We start from the raw sequence: 19,551 nt of genomic DNA, 5'->3' as shown, positions 1-19,551 counted from the left end.
TCCTAACGTTTGAGGAATTTAGAATGTTCTGGTTTTGATTTGGAAACAGATCGAACAACAGCTTAAAGTCTTTGAAGAGAGATTGTTCCCAAGAGCAGGAGATGTTCTTCAGGTGAGCGTCCTCTTGGTTGATCCACCGTCATGTTCGTCATGTGACACTTGTGTTTAACTTCACAGACCGATGTCCTGCGGTCTGAGCGACTGGTCCAGCATCAGAGGTAAGTCCTCCAGAAGAACGCTCATGCTCCGTTGCATCGTAAGAACCTCTGTCCCGTTTCAGAGGAGCATCAGCGCCACCTGCTGGCCCGCTGTGAGTCTGTGAGCGAAGGTCTGGAGGAGATCGGAGTCAGGGCTCAGCTCCACAGTGTTTACTCAGAGCTGTTCATCACCGAGACCAGAGGGGGCAGCACTGAGGTGAGAGCTCTGCCCCTGCCGTCTGACCCCGCCCCTGCCCTCTAGCCCCGCCCCTGGCCCCGCCCCCGTCACCTCCCTCTAACCCCGCCCCTGGCCTCTAGCCCCGCCCCTGGCCCCGCCCCTGAGCCTTACAGACCTCTCCTTCAGGCTGATCCTTTTCTTCCACAGCTGCAGCGTTTGGAGACTCAGTTCACGAAGAGGAACCTCCCGGAGCCGACGCTGAAACTCCACGACCTGTTCACACCTGAGGAGGAAGCCCCGCCCCCTGCACGCCAGGCCCCGCCCCCTCTGCGGCTGGTGCTGACGCTGGGCGTGGCCGGCGTGGGGAAGACCTTCTCGGTGCTGAAGTTCTGCCTGGACTGGGCCCAGGGCTCGGAGAACCAGGAGCTGCAGCTGGTGGTTCCTCTGTCCTTCAGAGAGATGAACCTGCTCTCCACCAGGAGGCGCTACAGCCTGATGGAGCTGATCCACGTGTTCCATCCCGCGCTGAGGACGCTGCCTCCTCACGCTCTGTCCGTCTGTAAGCTCCTGCTGGTCTTCGACGGCCTGGACGAGAGCCGCCTGCCTCTGGACTTCAGCTGTGAGCTCGTCTCTGAGGTCACACAGGGGTCAGAGGTCAGTGTGCTGCTGGTGAACCTCCTCAGAGGAGACCTCCTTCCTCACGCCCTGATATGGATCACCTCCCGCCCAGCGGTGGCCAATCAGCTGCCAGCGCGGTGCGTGCACAGGGTCACGGAGGTCAGGGGCTTCTTCACTGAGCTGCAGAAGAAGATGTTCTTCAGGAGGAGGTTCTCAGACCCTCAGCAGCTCCACCGCGTCCTCGCCCACCTCAGAAGCTCCTGCAGCGTCAGTGTCATGGCCCAGCTCCCCGTGTTCTGTTGGATCTTCTCCTCCGTCCTGGAGCACGAGCTGAAGAGCGGGCAGAGCGGTCAGACCGGCCCGCTGCCCCAGACGCTCACCGAGCTGTACGCGCTCTTCCTGCTGGTGCAGACGCAGAGGAGGAGGAAGTACGGAGGTCTGAGCAGAGAGACCTCAGAGCTGACGTCAGGCGAGAGTGAGCTCCTCCTGAAGCTCGCCAGGCTGGCTCTGCAGCAGCTGCTCAGAGGAAACATCTCGTTCTACAGAGAGGACCTGGAGGAGGTGGGTCTGGACCTCACTGAGGCCTCGGTTCAGTCTGGCCTCTGCTCCACGGTCTTCATGAGAGAGAGCGTGATCTTCCAGCGCTCCGTGTACAGCTTCCTCCACCTGAGCGTGCAGGAGTTCCTGGCGGCGCTGCACCTTCACGTGTGCTTCAGCCGCGGTCACAGCGAGGAGCTGCGGGACTTCCTGGGAGACTGGGACGAGCGCGCCTCTCTCCACGTTCTTCTCCGCAAAGCCCTGGAGAAGTCCTTCCAGAGCCCGAGCGGTCACCTGGACCTGCTCGTGCGCTTCCTCCACGGCCTGTGTGTCCCGGCCACGCGTCGCCTGCTGGGGGCGCTGCTCCCTCCCACAGACGGCTCGAGCGTGGACAAAGTGATCTACAGGCTGAGGTTCATGAACACGGAGGTCCTGCCTCCAGACCGGAGCGTCAGCATCTACCACTGTCTGAGCGAGATGAAGGAGCAGACGTTCCTCCAGGAGCTGCAGGAGGTGCTCGGGGACACGGACCTTCTCTGCTCCTGGGACGGCTCCAGGAGGCTCTCCGGGATCGTGTGCTCAGCCCTGGGACACATGCTGCAGATGTCGGAGCAGGTCCTGGAGGAGCTGGACCTCAGGAAGTTCAACAGCTCCAACGAGGGCCGGAGGAGGCTGCTGCCCGCCGTCCGCAACTGCACACGGGGCATGTGAGTGAGGTCACCACAGGAACATGAAGACACATCATACAGGGTTCAGCAGGTCGCTCTCAGACCAGAGGTTCCTCAGAATGTCCTTTCAGATGGAGCATTGTCAGAAGAAGCAGAAGCTCTAAGTGAACCTACAGAATTGTAATCGTGTTTCATTATTGCCAATATTTTATTGTAATTAATTGTAAAATTTCTCTTCAGACGAGTAATGTGAGGTTTTGACCTCAGTAAAATAAAAGTAGAATAATGAGGACAAGGGAAAGTTATATTACAGTGAAACTTAGAGCCTGTGCTTCTGTGACGCTCTGCAAAACAATCTGTGAAAGAGATACAAAGCTTTCAGTTTAAACTTTTTGGGCCTCTTCACTTTGGCCTCTTCACTTTGGGCCTCTTCAATCTTCCGAAGGAACTTTTCAGAATTTACAATATCATAATAAGCGGATAATGTATAGAACGCTGGTCATTATCGGGAAAATAAGCACCTTCAGGGCGAACTTTGTTTCACCCTGAAGCTGCTTATTTTCCCAATAATGACCAGCGTTCTATACATGATCCGCTTATTATTCGGCCATTTGCAACTGAACACACACAACATAAACTTCGTACACTTAAATGAAGGTCGAAAGGTTTATTTAATGACTTCCGCGACAAATAGTTCCCAAAAGTTTGCGCGTTGCTCTGCATCGTTTGGCTAGGCTAGAAGCAGCACGGCTAGCAGCTAGCCTAGCTACTTAGCTGAAGGTGCAGTTGGAGGAGGTGGTGAATCTCTGGGTAAGTTGAAAGTCAGACTCACGATTCCCCGACTTCTCTCTCAGTGACGGGACAGAAAGTGTCGCTACTACGTACGTGCAGAGTGATATGAAAACACCAACTCTGACGTGCTTTATCAGGAAATAATGACCGGGAGAACGTTGGGAAATCCCATTCAAATCAACGGAGCTTCTGCTGACGCTGTGAAGAGCAGGATAATAATAATCATTAGCAAATACCATATAAAACAGAATCCGTCCCTAACGCCTGTTTCACATCGCACGCGGATTCCTCAACGAATTGACGAGCGAACCAGCCGGCGCCAGCATTCGCCGCGCTTCAAGTCGCGCCCAGTTGTTCAGATGGGAAAGCTCTTGTGTGTAGAGACGGCACGGCGACGGCACGGCGACGGCGACGAGGCGGCGCCAGGAAAATACGCTTAAATCTAACTTTAAGCGTATTAATAACATAATTTTCCATGCCTACTTTTTTTCATTCTTTTTTTTATTGTGCTTAAAACACATTTTGCACGTTAAGGAGACAGATCAGTTGTATTTCTATCTTATAATTATTCTAGCGTTGCTTTAGAATGAACCACGAGACGTTGTTTTGAGTCCAGTACTTCTCTGACGCTTCGCCCGCTCCGTGGCGTATGAACACACGCCGCTCGCCGCGAGGTGGTTCTGCTGCAAAGGGCGCTCGGCTCTGAGCTCGGCGTGCGGCGTGAAACAGGCCTAACTGTGACTGAGTGAAGACTTTCCTTCCTTGACTCGACAAAGACTCGAGTAAAAACATTATTGTTTGTGTGAAGAAGAATCTAAATATTTGTTTTGTTTAACTTGAAACCCCCCTACAGTCCCTTCATAATGTGAAAACAGCTTTGGACCTTATGGACTTTATCAATTATGTTGTTCAAGATGTTGTAATTTATGTAAAACTCTCAATGAGATGTTTTTGAAAACATTTGAAAAAAAAAATGAAAAAAAAATCACTTCCTTTACTGGAAAGAAACAAAACATGAATCTAAATCTCTCTCTCCTCAGTCTGAGCGACCTGCAGTTAGACTCCGCCCACTTCGCCGTGGTTTGCTCCGCCCTCTCCTCGAGTCCGTCCCACCTCCGGGTCCTGGACCTGAGTCAGAACCGGGTCCTGGACTCGGACCTGGAGGATCTGAGTGAGGCCCTGCAGAGTCCGCACTGTGGACTGGAGACGCTCAGGTCAGTGCTGCGCCGGCTCCGCCCTCCTCCTCCTGACTCCGCCCTCCTCCTCCTGACTCCGCCCTCTCCTCCTCCTGACCCCGCCCTCTCCTCCTCCTGACTCCGCCCTCTCCTCCTCCTGACTCCGCCCTCTCCTCCTCCTCCTCCTGACTCCGCCCTCTCCTCCTGACTCCGCCCTCTCCTCCTCCTCCTCCTGACTCCGCCCTCTCCTCCTGACTCCGCCCTCTCCTCCTCCTGACTCCGCCCTCCTCAACCTGACTCCGCCCTCTCCTCCTCCTGACTCCGCCCTGTCCCCTCTCCTCCTGACCCCGCCCTCTCCTCCTCCTGACTCCGCCCTGTCCCCTCCCCTCCTGACTCCGCCCTCTCCTCCTGACCCCGCCCCCTCCTCCTCCTCCTCCTGACCCCGCCCCCTCCTCCTGACTCCGCCCTCTCCTCCTCCTGACTCCGCCCTCTCCTGACTCCGCCCCCTCTCCTCCTGACTCCTCCTCCTCCTGACTCCGCCCTCTCCTCCTCCTGACTCCGCCCCCTCCTGACTCCGCCCTCTCCTCCTCCTCCTGACTCCTCCTCCTCCTGACTCCGCCCTCTCCTCCTCCTCCTCCTCCTGACTCCGCCCTCTCCTCCTCCTCCTGACTCCGCCCTCTCCTCCTGACTCCGCCCTCTCCTCCTCCTCCTGACTCCGCCCTGTCCTCCTGACTCCGCCCTCCTCCTCCTGACCCCGCCCTCTCCTCCTCCTCCTGACTCCTCCTGACCCCGCCCTCTCCTCCTCCTGACTCCGCCCCCTCCTCCTGACTCCGCCCTGTCCCCTCTTCTCCTGACTCCGCCCTCCACCTCCTGACTCCGCCCTCCCCTCCTGACTCCGCCCCCTCCTCCTCCTAATCCCGCCCTCCTCCTCCTGACTCCGCCCTCCTCCTCCTGACTCCGCCCTCTCCTCCTGACTCCGCCCCCTCCTCCTCCTGACTCCGCCCTCTCCTCCTCCTCCTCCTGACTCCGCCCTCTCCTCCTCCTCCTGACTCCGCCCTCTCCTCCTCCTGGCCCCGCCCTCTCCTCCTCCTCCTCCTGACTCCGCCCTCTCCTCCTCCTCCTGACTCCGCCCTCTCCTCCTCCTGACTCCTCCTCCTCCTGACTCCGCCCTCTCCTCCTCCTCCTCCTGACTCCGCCCTCTCCTCCTCCTCCTGACTCCGCCCTCTCCTCCTCCTGACTCCTCCTCCCCCTGACTCCGCCCCCTCCTCATCCTCCTGACTCCGCCCTCTCCTCCTCCTGACTCCGCCCTCTCCTCCTCCTCCTCCTGACTCCGCCCTCTCCTCCTCCTGACCCCGCCCCCTCCTCCTCCTGACCCCGCCCCCTCCTCCTCCTGACTCCGCCCTCTCCTCCTCCTGACCCCGCCCCCTCCTCCTCCTGACTCCGCCCTCTCCTCCTCCCCCTGACTCCGCCCCCTCCTCATCCTCCTGACTCCGCCCTCTCCTCCTCCTGACTCCGCCCTCTCCTCCTCCTCCTCCTGACTCCGCCCTCTCCTCCTCCTGACCCCGCCCCCTCCTCCTCCTGACCCCGCCCTCTCCTCCTCCTGACTCCGCCCTCTCCTCCTCCTGACCCCGCCCCCTCCTCCTCCTGACTCCTCCTCCTCCTGACTCCGCCCTCTCCTCCTCCTGACTCCGCCCTCTCCTCTTCTTCATGGGTTGTCCTTAACTCTCTCTCTGTCGCCGCAGCCTGAGGGGGTGTGGCCTGACGGACATCACGCCGCTGCTCGCCGCGCTGAGGTCCCGCCCCTCGCTCAGAGAAGTGGACCTGAGAGAGAACAGGCTGCAGAAGCGCCACGTGCAGGAGCTGAAGCAGCTGCAGAGCGCCCCCTACAGGCTGGAGGAGCTGCAGCAACAACACTCTGGACAAGGAAATGAAGCCCTATGTCCGAAATCCTGAAGAATTGCTTTTTTTTATTTCTCAATTATTATTATCGTTGTCTTTTTCATCTGCTACTGATTAACCACTGTTACGTCCTTCATTATGTTCATATTTTTATAAGTTTATAAGTTAATCCACCCTTAGTGTATGAGTTTTATTTTAAATAATCTTTGAAGTATAAACATGTTCTGTCCATATAAGTGAATGCACTACACTGTGTTTTAGGCTTTATCTTTATATTGTGCTGTGATTGTGTTTTTAATCTTCTATTTCCTTTGTCTTTTGTCGTACGGTGACGAGTGAGTCTTGAGAGACGCCTCAAATAAAATGTATTATTTATTATTGTGACTGTGAACCTCTTAACCCCTTAACTCCCGCCTGAACCGAGAGGATCTTTTTCCTCACGTCAGATTTTTTTCCGTCATTTTTTTGTTGGGTTTTCAACTCATTTTTGTAACTTTTTTGTCAAGTTTTAGTCATTTTTTTGTAATTTTTTTCTCACATTTTTGTTATTTTTTGTCACTTTTTTTGTTGGGTTTTCAACTCATTTTTGTCACATTTTTATCACATTTTTTTGGTCATTTTTTGTCACATTTTCATACATTTTTTGTCATATTTTTGTAATTTTTGTCACATTTTTGTCATTTTTCCATCATTTTTTTGTTGGGTTTTCAACTCATTTTTGTCACTTTTTTATCAATGTATTTTTTGTCATTTTTTTTTTTTCTTCATCATTTTTTCATCAATTTTTTGTCATCTTTTATCAAATTGTCATTTTTTGTCACATTTTTTTAAAAACATTTTTGTGATATTTTTGCCACTTTTTCATCAATTTTTCGTCACTTTTTTTTCAATGTTTTCTAATTTTTTTGTCACATTTTCATACATTTTTTGTAATTTTTTTGTCACATTTTTTGTCATTTTTCCATCATTTTTTGTTGGGTTTTCAACTCATTTTTGTCACATTTTTTTTTTTTCGTCATTTTTTCATCAATTTTTTCATCAATTTCTTGTCATTTTTTATCAAATTTTTGTCATTTTTTGTGACATTTTTTGTCAATTTTTTAAAACATTTTTGTGATATTTTTGCCACTTTTTCATCAATTTTTTGTCACTTTGTCAATGTTTTCTCACTTTTCCACTTTTTTGTCACATTTCCATCATTGTTTTAATCAGTTTTGTTGCTATTTTCTCACCTTTTTTCCAGAAGCTTTAGGATTGGGGTAAAGCTGTAGAAAATGTGCTCGGTTCAGGTGGGAGTTAAGGGGTCAAAGGGAGATCTGTGACTCTGTTAAACTGTGACAAACTCTGGTGGTTTCTGAACATGAGAAAAAGAATTAAAGCTTCTTTTATTTCACAAACGACAAACTTGATCTTCTTTGTTTCATTTAAAAGACACAAAATGTTCCTCAGTGGTCCCGGGTTCGATTCCTGGATCACCGAGACAAAATGGCACTTTATACAAACGCTTTTATTCATATTTCTCGCACTTCACACGTCGAGTCCGTTTTGAAGCTCGTTTTGTCCGTAGTTTCAGAGTCTTCACGAGTTTGTAGAATCATCACGGTTCCTCCATCAGCTCCTCCTCTCGTGAGCCCGTGAGGCAGCTCTGGCTCCGCGGCTCGTCCCCGCTCAGCTCTTCCAGAAGTTGGGGTTCTGCGCCAGGCGTCTCTGGAAGTTCTCGTACCACTTGAGGACGCAGCTGGACGGGATGAAGGTCTCCGAGGGGTTGGGAACCATCTGGGCCTGGGACACGGCGAACGAGGCGGCGAAGTTGTACAGGCTGTCCAGCGTCTTCTGAGTGAACTGGAGGAAGGAGTCCACGGAGGAGACGGCGGCGCTGGAGACCGGGCTCTGCTGGGCCAGCTGGTCCAGGGGCTCCACGGAGACGCCCACCTGGAGGAGAGGAGGAGATACGTCCATCAGAGAGAGAGAGAGAGGAGACAAGTCCATCAGAGAGAACACAGAGATATGTTCATCAGAGAGAGAGAGAGAGGAGATATGTCCATCAGAGAGAACACAGAGATATGTTCATCAGAGAGAGAGAGAGAGGAGATATGTCCATCAGAGAGAGAGAGAGAGGAGATATGTCCATCAGAGAGAGAGAGAGAGGAGATATGTCCATCAGAGAGAGAGAGAGAGGAGATACGTCCATCAGAGAGAGAGAGAGAGGAGATATGTCCATCAGAGAGAACACAGAGATATGTTCATCAGAGAGAGAGAGAGAGGAGATATGTTCATCAGAGAGAGAGAGAGAGGAGATACGTCCATCAGAGAGAGAGAGAGAGGAGATATGTCCATCAGAGAGAACACAGAGATATGTTCATCAGAGAGAGAGAGAGAGGAGATATGTCCATCAGAGAGAGAGAGAGAGGAGATATGTCCATCAGAGAGAGAGAGAGAGGAGATATGTCCATCAGAGAGAGAGAGAGAGGAGATACGTCCATCAGAGAGAGAGAGAGAGGAGATATGTCCATCAGAGAGAACACAGAGATATGTCCATCAGAGAGAGAGAGAGAGGAGATATGTCCATCAGAGAGAGAGAACACAGAGATATGTCCATCAGAGAGAGAGAGAGAGGAGATATGTCCATCAGAGAGAGAGAACACAGAGATATGTCCATCAGAGAGAGAGCAGAGAGGAGATATGTTCATCAGAGAGAGAGCAGAGAGGAGATATGTTCATCAGAGAGAGAGCAGAGAGGAGATATGTTCATCAGAGAGAGAGAGAGAGGAGATATGTCCATCAGAGAGAACACAGAGATATGTTCATCAGAGAGAGAGAGAGAGGAGATATGTCCATCAGAGAGAGAGAGAGAGGAGATATGTCCATCAGAGAGAGAGAGAGAGGAGATATGTCCATCAGAGAGAGAGCAGAGAGGAGATATGTCCATCAGAGAGAGAGAGAGAGGAGATATGTCCATCAGAGAGAGAGAGAGAGGAGATATGTCCATCAGAGAGAACACAGAGATATGTCCATCAGAGAGAGAGAGAGAGGAGATATGTCCATCAGAGAGAACACAGAGATATGTCCATCAGAGAGAGAGAGAGAGGAGATATGTCCATCAGAGAGAACACAGAGATATGTCCATCAGAGAGAGAGAGAGAGGAGATATGTCCATCAGAGAGAGAGAACACAGAGATATGTCCATCAGAGAGAGAGCAGAGAGGAGATATGTTCATCAGAGAGAGAGCAGAGAGGAGATATGTTCATCAGAGAGAGAGCAGAGAGGAGATATGTTCATCAGAGAGAGAGAGAGAGGAGATATGTTCATCAGAGAGAGAGAGAGAGGAGATATGTCCATCAGAGAGAACACAGAGATATGTTCATCAGAGAGAGAGAGAGAGGAGATATGTCCATCAGAGAGAGAGAGAGAGGAGATATGTCCATCAGAGAGAGAGAGAGAGGAGATATGTCCATCAGAGAGAGAGAGAGAGGAGATATGTCCATCAGAGAGAGAGAGAGAGGAGATATGTCCATCAGAGAGAACACAGAGATATGTCCATCAGAGAGAGAGAGAGAGGAGATATGTCCATCAGAGAGAACACAGAGATATGTTCATCAGAGAGAGAGAGAGAGGAGATATGTCCATCAGAGAGAGAGAGAGAGGAGATATGTCCATCAGAGAGAGAGAGAGAGGAGATATGTCCATCAGAGAGAGAGAGAGAGGAGATATGTCCATCAGAGAGAGAGAGAGAGGAGATATGTCCATCAGAGAGAACACAGAGATATGTCCATCAGAGAGAGAGAGAGAGGAGATATGTCCATCAGAGAGAACACAGAGATATGTCCATCAGAGAGAGAGAGAGAGGAGATATGTCCATCAGAGAGAGAGAGAGAGAGAGAGGAGATATGTCCATCAGAGAGAACACAGAGATATGTCCATCAGAGAGAGAGAGAGAGGAGATATGTCCATCAGAGAGAGAGAACACAGAGATATGTCCATCAGAGAGAGAGAACACAGAGATATGTCCATCAGAGAGAGAGCAGAGAGGAGATATGTTCATCAGAGAGAGAGAACAAGGGCTCCACGGAGACGCCCACCTGGAGGAGAGGAGGAGATATGTCCATTAGAGAGAGAGAGAGAGGAGATATGTTCATCAGAGAGAGAGAACACAGAGATATGTCCATCAGAGAGAGAGAACACAGAGATATGTTCATCAGAGAGAGAGAGAGAGGAGATATGTTCATCAGAGAGAGAGGAGATATGTCCATCAGAGAGAGAGAACACAGAGTTTTGAAACAATAAATCGTCCTTAACCTCTTAACTCCCGCCTGAACCGAGAGGATCTTTTTCCTCACGTCAGATTTTTTTCCATCATTTTTTGTTGGGTTTTCAACTCATTTTTGTAGCTTTTTTATTTTTCATTTTTGTCACATTTTTGTCTTTTTTTTGGTAATTTTTTTGTCAAAAGTTTTGTATTTTTTTTGTCAAATTTTAATCACATTTTTGTCATTTTTTCGTCAATTTTTTGTGACATTTTTGTCATTTTTTGTCACAATTTTGTCATTTTTTTGTCATTTTTTGTCACAATTTTGTCATTTTTTCATCAATTTTTTATCAATTTTTTTGTCACATTTTTGTTAGATTTTGGTCATTTTTTCTTCCACAATTTTGTCATTTTTCCGTCAATTTTTTATCAATTTTTGTCATTTTTGGTCCATTTTTTATCAATTTTTTGTCACATTTTTTCGTCATTTTTTTATCAATTTTTGGTCAAATTTTAATCACATTTTTGTTATTTTTTGTCACATTTTTGTCACATTTTTTTGTCATTTTTTTGTCACATTTTTGTCATTTTTTTTCCACAATTTTGTCATTTTTTATCCATTTTTTGTCACATTTTTTGGTCATTTTTTTAATCAATTTTTTGTCATTTTTTTGTCACATTTTTGTCATTTTTTGTCACATTTTGTCACATTTTGTCACATTTTTTGTCAATTTTTTGTCATTTTTTAGTCAATTTTTTGTCATTTTTTTGTCATTTTTTTGGTCATTTTTTTGTCACATTTTGGTCATTTTTTTTGTCACATTTTGGTCATTTTTTGGTCTTATTCTGTCACATTTTTTATCATTATTTCGTCAAATTTTGTCAATTTCTTGTGCATTAGCTGTAGCCTAATAAAAAACAAAACAAACTATGGTTCTGGTTCTGGTTCTGTCTCACCTGGGCGGAGGTGGCGGAGGCGGCCGGGCCCATGCAGCTGAAGGGATGCGCGCCCCCCTCCCCGGGCTTCAGGCCTGAGATCTTGAAGATGGCGGAGGGTTTGTCGTTGGTGATGAAGCCCAGCAGCTGCCACACCGCTCCTCCGCTCGCAGGGTCCGGGAAGGAGAAGTAGACCGCGCCGCCCATGCCCGCGGGGAACGGCACGGTGCCCAGCATAAACACCACCACATGGTTCACCTGCTCAAAGTCCGGTAAATTAAACACGAACTTATCCCCCGCCACCGGCACGGCGTCGGTCTGCACCAGCCTTCCCGCCACGATACAGCCGAACATCCTCACTCAGACACGGGCACACGCGGCCACACAGTCCGCTTAGCTTAAGCTTAGCGTTAGCTGCTAACTAGCGGCTAACGGGCATTCAGCGGCCAGTCTCCCCCCGGCAGCAGCAGCCTCCACCCGGGCGAGAGCTCTGGAACTCCCGCTGTAGCTGCAAACTCCAGAGTAAACTGTAAAAGTAAATGTATTAATTAAACCGAAATGTTCTCTTTAAGAACTTTTAAGAATGTACAGTTTATCCTCTTAGCATTTTAGCCAGGATTCTAAAGTATTAAGCCGCTTACCGAACACTTCCGCGGGCTCTAAACGTTCGGATTCACCGCTGTAGCTTTAGCTTAGCGTTAGCTGCTAACTAGCGGCTAACGGGCTTCCAGCAGCTAGTCCCCCGTCAGCAGCAGCAGCAGCCTCCACCCGGGCGTCAGTTCTGGAGCTCCCACTGTAGCTGCGGATTTGTCCGCTTAAGTAAACTGCAAAAGCAAAATGTCTTAATTTAATCGAACTGTTTTCTGAAAGAACAGAGATAAACACTCGTTTAGCTTAGCTTGTTAGCACTGTTAGCCGGGTTTTGAAGTGTCAAGCCGCTTACCGAACACCTCCGTCGGCTTTAAATATTAGCATCCACCGCTTTAGCTTAGCCCGTTAGCCGTTAGCTGTTGTTAGCCTCCCAAACTTTCTTGTTCACTTCGCTGTAAATGCCTCAATCCCAGCGGGGACTGTGGGGTTTAATGCCCGGTCTCAGAGCTCCTCCTGCGGCTAAAGGTTGGACCTGTGGCCGTGGAAAGTTCCAGCAGCTCAGGGTGTGAACTCCCCGGGTTCTGGATGGTTCTTCACCCTGGAGCAGCTGAGGAATTTGGGCAGTGCTCACTAGTTCACAGCGAAGGACCAAAAATAACTCCATCTGAAATGTATCATACATAAATGATTAGATCTAATGTCACATCTTTTCTATAATTATGTTTATATTTAGTAAATGCTCCATATAAAAGAGAAGGTGGGACTTTATTGACCTCATAATGGGGGTCAGGGAAATGTGCAAAGAACAGCATATTATAGAGGTATATTATGTGCAATTTTTTTTTTTTTGTGTACTTTTTAATGAAAGCCGAGTAAAGGCTTAATTGATGGATACATTTACTAGAAATCAGCATTCAATTCATTTATAGATTTAATTATTCATAATTTGTACAGCCATTTTGGTCCTTTGCAACAATATAGTTTGAAATAAATAATTACAAACAAATATACAAATCCTAAATAAATCCATATATTTGGGGCATAAAATAATCTTTTGTTTTAATAATGTTTTTTATTTAGTTGCTTTAAAACAGATTACGTAAATTACGCAGAATAAAGCAGTGTTTAAAAAAAATGTCAATTTTTTTTGTCATTTTTTGTCCATTTTTTGTCAATTTTTGGTTAGATTTTGGTCATTTTTTAGTCACATTTTTTGTCATTTTTTTGTCAATTTTTCATAAATGTTTTATCAATTTTTTGTCATTTTTTGTCACATTTTTGTCACATTTTTGTCAATTTTTTGTCACATTTTTGTTAGATTTTGGTCATTTTTTAGTCACATTTTTTGTCACTTTTTTGTCAATTTTTTGTCAATTTTTTGTCACATTTTTGTTAGATTTTTGTCATTGTTTAGTCACATTTTTTGTCACATTTTTGTCACATTTTTGTTTGATTTTGGTCATTTTTTAGTCACATTTTTTGTCACTTTTTTGTCATTTTTTTGTCAATTTTTTATCAATTTTTTGGTCATTTTTTTGTCAATTTTTTTTTATCAATTTTTTGTCATTTTTTTGTCACATTTTTGTCACATTTTTGTCACATTTTTGTCACATTTTTGTCATTTTTTTGTCACATTTTTGTCACATTTTTGTCATTTTTTTGTCACATTTTTGTCATTTTTTTGTCACTTTTTTTATCAGTTTTTGTGACATTTTTGCCACTTTTTTCATAAATTTTTTCTCATTTTTTTGTCAATTTTTTATCAATTTTTTGGTCATTTTTTGGTCAATTTTTTTTATCAATTTTTTGTCATTTTTTGTCACATTTTTGTCACATTTTTGTCACATTTTTGTCACATTTTTGTCATTTTTTTGTCACATTTTTGTCATTTTTTTGTCACATTTTTGTCATTTTTTTGTCACTTTTTTTATCAGTTTTTGTGACATTTTTGCCACTTTTTTCATAAATTTTTTCTCACTTTTTTGTCACATTTCCATCATTGTTTTCATCTCAGTTTTGTTGCAGCTTTTTTACAGAAGCTTTTGGATTGGGGTAAAGCCAAACTGGAGAAAATGTTCAATAGATTTAACTATTCATAATTTGTACAGCCATTTTGGTCCTTTGCAACAATATAGTTTGAAATAAATAATTACAAACAAATATGCAAATCCTAAATAAATCCATATATTTGGGGCATAAAATAATCTTTTGTTTTAATAATGTTTTTTATTTAGTTGCTTTAAAACAGATTACGTAAATTACACAGAATAAAGCAGTGTTTAAAGGCCTGTTGATAATGTTTGCATGTTGTTCATTAAACATGGAGCCACCTATTGATATTTTGGTTATTTTCACTTTAAGAAAGATAATAAAATGTGAGTAATTTTCCAGAAGAAGCGCCGGGCTGATGGTGGAGCAGTGAGAGGCGGTGTCCAGCAGGGGGTGGTGTCGTTCATGTCCTGGTGCTAAAGTTTCTGAGAGTTTTTAACAAATCTCACCAAACAGGAAAGTCTGAGATTTCACCTGAGTTTCATTTGTGCCTCAGAGAAGGTGCTAAAGTCAGGTTTGTGGATTGGTTCAGGAATTAGAGACACTAACCCTGAATCTGCAGAGCCTCCCCTGTGCTCCTGCCCAAAACAGAGACAAAAGAGTAATGAACAAGGCACAAAAAAATTATCAGTCGGTGTTATTTAAATAAACCTAGATTATTTTTTTTTAGGACTCAGCTTTCAAATGAGGCGTGACTCTGGCCTTTTTCATTTTTGTTGTTGTTTTGTCCTCCTGTAGTATTATATATATATACACACTTATTTGTGGAAAAAATACCATGATTCTTGATGCATGTGCTGATAAAGTGAAACTGTTTCCTGTGAAAAGTTGATGCTGCAAATGTGTCGACAGTTTAATTCATATTTAGCCCAGTTCGGCTTTAACCTCTTAACTCCCGCCTGAACCGAGAGGATCTTTTTCCTCACGTCATCACATTTTTTTCTCCATTTTTTTGCTGGGTATTCAGCTCATTTTTGTAACTTTGTAATTTTTGTTATTTTTTGTCATATTTTTGTCACATTTTTGTCATATTTTTTGTCCCATCCATCCATTTTCTTCCTCTTTATCCGGGGCCGGGTCGCGGGGGCAGCGTCTCAGCAGAGACGCCCAAACTTCCCGATCCACACACACCTCCTCCAGCTGTTCTGACCCCGAGGCCACACCTCCTCCAGCTGTTCTGACCCCGAGGCCACACCTCCTGCAGCTGTTCTGACCCCGAGGCCACACCTCCTCCAGCTGTTCTGACCCCGAGGCCACACCTCCTCCAGCTGTTCTGACCCCGAGGCCACACCTCCTCCAGCTGTTCTGACCCCGAGGCGACACCTCCTCCAGCTGTTCTGACCCCGAGGCGACACCAGGCCAGCTCGGAGACATAGTCCCACCACCGTGTCCTGGGTCCACGAGGCCTTGTCCCACTAGGACATGCCTGGAACACCTCGGCCAGGAGGTATCCGGAACAGATGCCCGAGCCACCTCAGCTGCTCCGTTCCACGTGAAGGAGCAGCGACTCTACTCCGAGCTCCTCCCGGGTCACTGAGCTCCTCCAGCCACCCTGCGAAGGAAACTCATTTCAGCCGCTTGTATTCGCGATCTCGTCCTTTCGGTCATGACCCAAATCTCATGACCATAGGTGAGGATCACATGACCATAGGTGAGGATCACATGACCATAGGTGAGGATCACATGACCATAGGTGAGGATCACATGACCATAGGTGAGGATCACATGACCACCACGACAGACCGATACAGCGACCGCATCACTGCTGACGCCGCACCGATCCGTCTGTCGACCTCACGCTCCATCCGTCCATATTTTTTGTCAATTTTTTATCAAATTTTTGTCTTTTTTGTTACATTATGGTCATTTTTTGCCACATTTTTGTACTTTTTTTGTCAAATTTTTATCACATTTTTGTAAATGTTTTGTCAATGTTTTCTCACATTTTTTGTCACATTTCCATCATTGTTTTCGTCTGTTTTGTTGCTATTTTCACAGCTTTTTGGATTGGGGTAAAGCCAAACTGGAGAACATGTGCTCGGTTCAGGTGGGAGTTACGGGGTTACCCAAATCTAAAAGCTTCTTGAAGAAAGTGTAACAATAGTGACGAAAACGAGGATGAAAACGCAACAAAAAAGTGACAATATGTAAACGTGGCGCCGCAGAAATGTGTGATTTGTTGGCCTTAGCTTTCAAATGAGGCGTGACTCTGGCCTCCCCAGTGCAGAAGCTTTAGAGAGGTTAATAAGAGGTTGATATCTACTATGATAAAGTGAAACTGTTTCCTGTGAAAAGCTGATGCTGCAAATGTGTCGACAGTTTGATTCACCGGCTCCGCTTTGTTTGTTTGTAATGAACCGAAACCCGCCTGAAACCAGCTTTTTTAGCCCAGTTCAGCTTTAACCTCTTAACTCCCGCCTGAACCGAGAGGATCTTTTTCCTCACGTCAGCACATTTTTTTTCTCCATCATTTTTTTGCTGGGTATTCAGCTCATTTTTGTAACTTTGTAAAACATTTTGTAAATTTTTTATCACATTTTTGTCATGTTTTTGTCATTTTTTTGTAAATTTTTTATCAAATTTTTGTATTTTTTTGTATTTTTTTTTATCAAATTTTTGTCTTTTTTGTTACATTATGGTCATTTTTTGCCACAGTTTTTGTCACATTTTTGTCACTTTTTTGTCATTTTTTTGTCATTTTTTTGGTCATTTTTTTGTAAATTTTTTTGTAATTTTTTTATCACATTTTTGTCTTTTTTTAGTCCAATTTTTATCACATTTTTGTAAATGTTTTGTCAATGTTTTCTCACATTTTTTGTCCCATTTCCATCAAACACCTGCCCAAGCCCACGGGTGTGTCAGCAGCGCCCCTGCAGAAACACAGACTCCCACCCCTGTGACAGAGACCCTGGAGACACAGAGCTGAAAGGGCCTTAGCTTTCAAATGAGGCGCTGCTCTGGCCGACAGTGGAGGAGCTTTAGCTGAGGTAAAGCTGAAGTGGAGAATCTGAGAAGTTAAATCTATTTTGTGCCGGTGTCTGATCTACCTGCTCACGTGCACAGGGACGAGCCACACAAGGGGGGGCGGGGGCAGGGCGGGGGGGCGGGGGCAGGGCGGGGGGGGCGGGGGCAGGGCGGGGGGGCGGTCACTGCAGCGTGAGGAGGAAGAGGAGGAGGAGGAGGAGGAGGAGGAGCTGCAGAGATATTTATAGTCACTGGTGAGAAACGACAGGAGTGAGCGGACCGGCTTCTCAGACAAGAATGAACCGACTCGAGAAACCAGCTCTCGCCTAAAGCACAAACCTCAACCTCTTATTAACCTCTGTAAAGCTTCTGCACTGGGGAGGTCAGAGTCACGCCTCATTTGAAAGCTCAGGACAACAAATCACACATTTCTGCGGCGCCACGTTTACATATTGTCACTTTTTTGTTGCGTTTTCATCCTCGTTTTCGGCACTATTGCTACGCTTTCTTCAAGAAGCTTTTAGATTTGGTTTAACCCCGTAACTCCCACCTGAACCGAGCACATGTTTGGCTTTACCCCAATCCAAAAAGCTGTGAAAATAGCAACAAAACTGAGACGAAAACAATGATGGAAATGTGACAAAAAAGTTAGAAAACATTGACAGAAAAGTGGCAAAAATGTCACAAGAAATTGTCAAAACATTTACCAAAAAGTGACAAAAATATGACGACAATGTGATGAAAATTTTACCAAAAAAATACAAAAATGTGACAGATTGTGAAGATTATAAAAAAATTGATAAAAAATGTACAAAAAAATAAATAAATTTTAAAAAATGACAAAAAAGTTGCAAAAATGAGTTGAATACCCAACAAATGACCAAAATGTAACAAAAAAAAAAGACAAAAGAATTATAAAAAATTGACGAAAAAATTGCAAAAAATTTACAAAAAATATACAAAAATGTGGCAAAAAAATTACCAAAAAAGACATATTAGATAAAAAAAATTAACGAAAAAATTGACAAAAATGTGATAAAAAATTGACTAAAAAAAGACAAAAAATTGATAAAAAAATGGATGAAAAAATGACAAAAATGTGATAAAAAAATGACCAAAAAAGACAAATATTAGATAAAAAAATGGACAAAAAAATTACAAAAATTGACAAAAATGTGATAAAAAATTGACTAAAAAAGACAAAAAAATTGATTAAAAAATGATGAAAAAATTACAAAAATGTGGCAAAAAATTACAAAAAAAAGTACAAAAATGTGATAAAAATTTGACAAAAAAATGACAGTAAAGTTACAAAAATGAGTTGAATACCCAACAAAAAAATGATGGAAAATGTGACGACGTGAGGAAAAAGATCCTCTCGGTTCAGGCGGGAGTTCAGAGGTTAAAGCTGAACTGGGCTAAATAAGCTGGTTTCAGGCGGGGGTTTCGGTTCATTACAAACAAACAAAGCGGCTCTGGCTGTAACTCCAGTCCAGAAGTGGAGAAACTGCTTGTTAAGGTCAGGGGTCAGGGGTCAAACATCAGGCCTTGGTCGTCATTGTACATAAGATAGCACTGTTTTACTCTTTATTTGTTTTTTGTTTATTCTTCTCACTTTTCCCGCCTGTTTCCGGAGAGCTCTTTCTGAGAGCTGAGTAGAACAAGTACGTTTCTCCATTGTGAGAGCTAGAAACAAGTTTGGGCCAAAGCAAAGAATAAAGAATCAGGTGCTTTAACCTCTTACCACTCGCCAAAACCAAGTGCATTCTCTCCTCTTTGCCATTGTCCTCACTTTTAATTTCCCTTATGTGTTTTTGTCCTTTTTTTGCTGGATTTTTGTCCTTTTTTTGTTGGATTTTTGTCATTTTTTTGCTGGATTTTTGTCATTTTTTGCAGGATTTTTGTCACTTTTTTGTTGGATTTTTGTCACTTTTTTGCTGGATTTTTGTCACTTTTTTGCTGGATTTTTGTCACTTTTTTGCTGGATTTTTGTCACTTTTTTTGCTGGATTTTTGTCACTTTTTTGCTGGATTTTTGTCACTTTTTTGCTGGATTTTTGTCACTTTTTTTGCTGGATTTTTGTCACTTTTTTGCTGGATTTTTGTCACTTTTTTGCTGGATTTTTGTCACTTTTTTGCTGGATTTTTGTCACTTTTTTTTGCTGGATTTTTGTCACTTTTTTGATGGATTTTTGTCATTTTTTTGCTGGATTTTTGTCTTTTTTTTGCTGGATTTTTGTCACTTTTTTGATGGATTTTTGTCACTTTTTTGCTGGATTTTTGTCACTTTTTTGATGGATTTTTGTCACTTTTTTTGCTGGATTTTTGTCACTTTTTTGCTGGATTTTTGTCACTTTTTTGCTGGATTTTTGTCACTTTTTTGATGGATTTTTGTCATTTTTTTGCTGGATTTTTGTCACTTTTTTGCTGGATTTTTGTCATTTTTTTGCTGGATTTTTGTCACTTTTTTGCTGGATTTTTGTCATTTTTTTGCTGGATTTTTGTCTTTTTTTTGCTGGATTTTTGTCACTTTTTTGATGGATTTTTGTCACTTTTTTGCTGGATTTTTGTCATTTTTTTGCTGGATTTTTGTCACTTTTTTGCTGGATTTTTGTCTTTTTTTTGCTGGATTTTTGTCACTTTTTTGATGGATTTTTGTCATTATTGTCAATTTCCATCCTCATTTTCGTCTCGTTTCTTG

At 44.6% G+C, this 19,551-nt stretch overlaps 2 protein-coding genes across 2 annotated transcripts; one reads left to right on the top strand and one right to left on the bottom strand.

The window, feature by feature from the left end:
* Positions 1-8: 8 nt before the first annotated feature.
* LOC306976406 (protein NLRC3-like) lies at positions 9-6,118 on the top strand (the record flags this gene model as incomplete). Its single annotated transcript, XM_079574323.1, has 6 exons — positions 9-112; positions 178-218; positions 281-414; positions 583-2,237; positions 4,031-4,204; positions 5,908-6,118. The coding sequence occupies exons 1-6, from the start codon at positions 102-104 to the stop codon at positions 6,116-6,118; spliced, it is 2,226 nt and encodes a 741-aa protein (XP_079430449.1). The 5' UTR covers positions 9-101.
* Positions 6,119-7,657: 1,539 nt separating this feature from the next.
* Positions 7,658-11,752, bottom strand: hikeshi (heat shock protein nuclear import factor hikeshi). Its single transcript, XM_079574098.1, has 2 exons — positions 11,269-11,752; positions 7,658-7,996 (listed from the first exon to the last, which is right to left on the bottom strand). Exons 1-2 carry the CDS (start codon positions 11,599-11,601, stop codon positions 7,733-7,735), a joined length of 597 nt encoding a protein of 198 aa, XP_079430224.1. The 5' UTR covers positions 11,602-11,752; the 3' UTR covers positions 7,658-7,732.
* Between the last annotated feature and the right edge of the window lie 7,799 nt (positions 11,753-19,551).

This window comes from Gobius niger (genome assembly GCF_951799975.1).
Source record: "Gobius niger genome assembly, chromosome: 16".
Lineage (NCBI taxonomy): Eukaryota > Metazoa > Chordata > Actinopteri > Gobiiformes > Gobiidae > Gobius > Gobius niger.
Note: the sequence above shows the minus strand (reverse complement) of the source record. Positions and strands in the feature narration are given on the sequence as shown.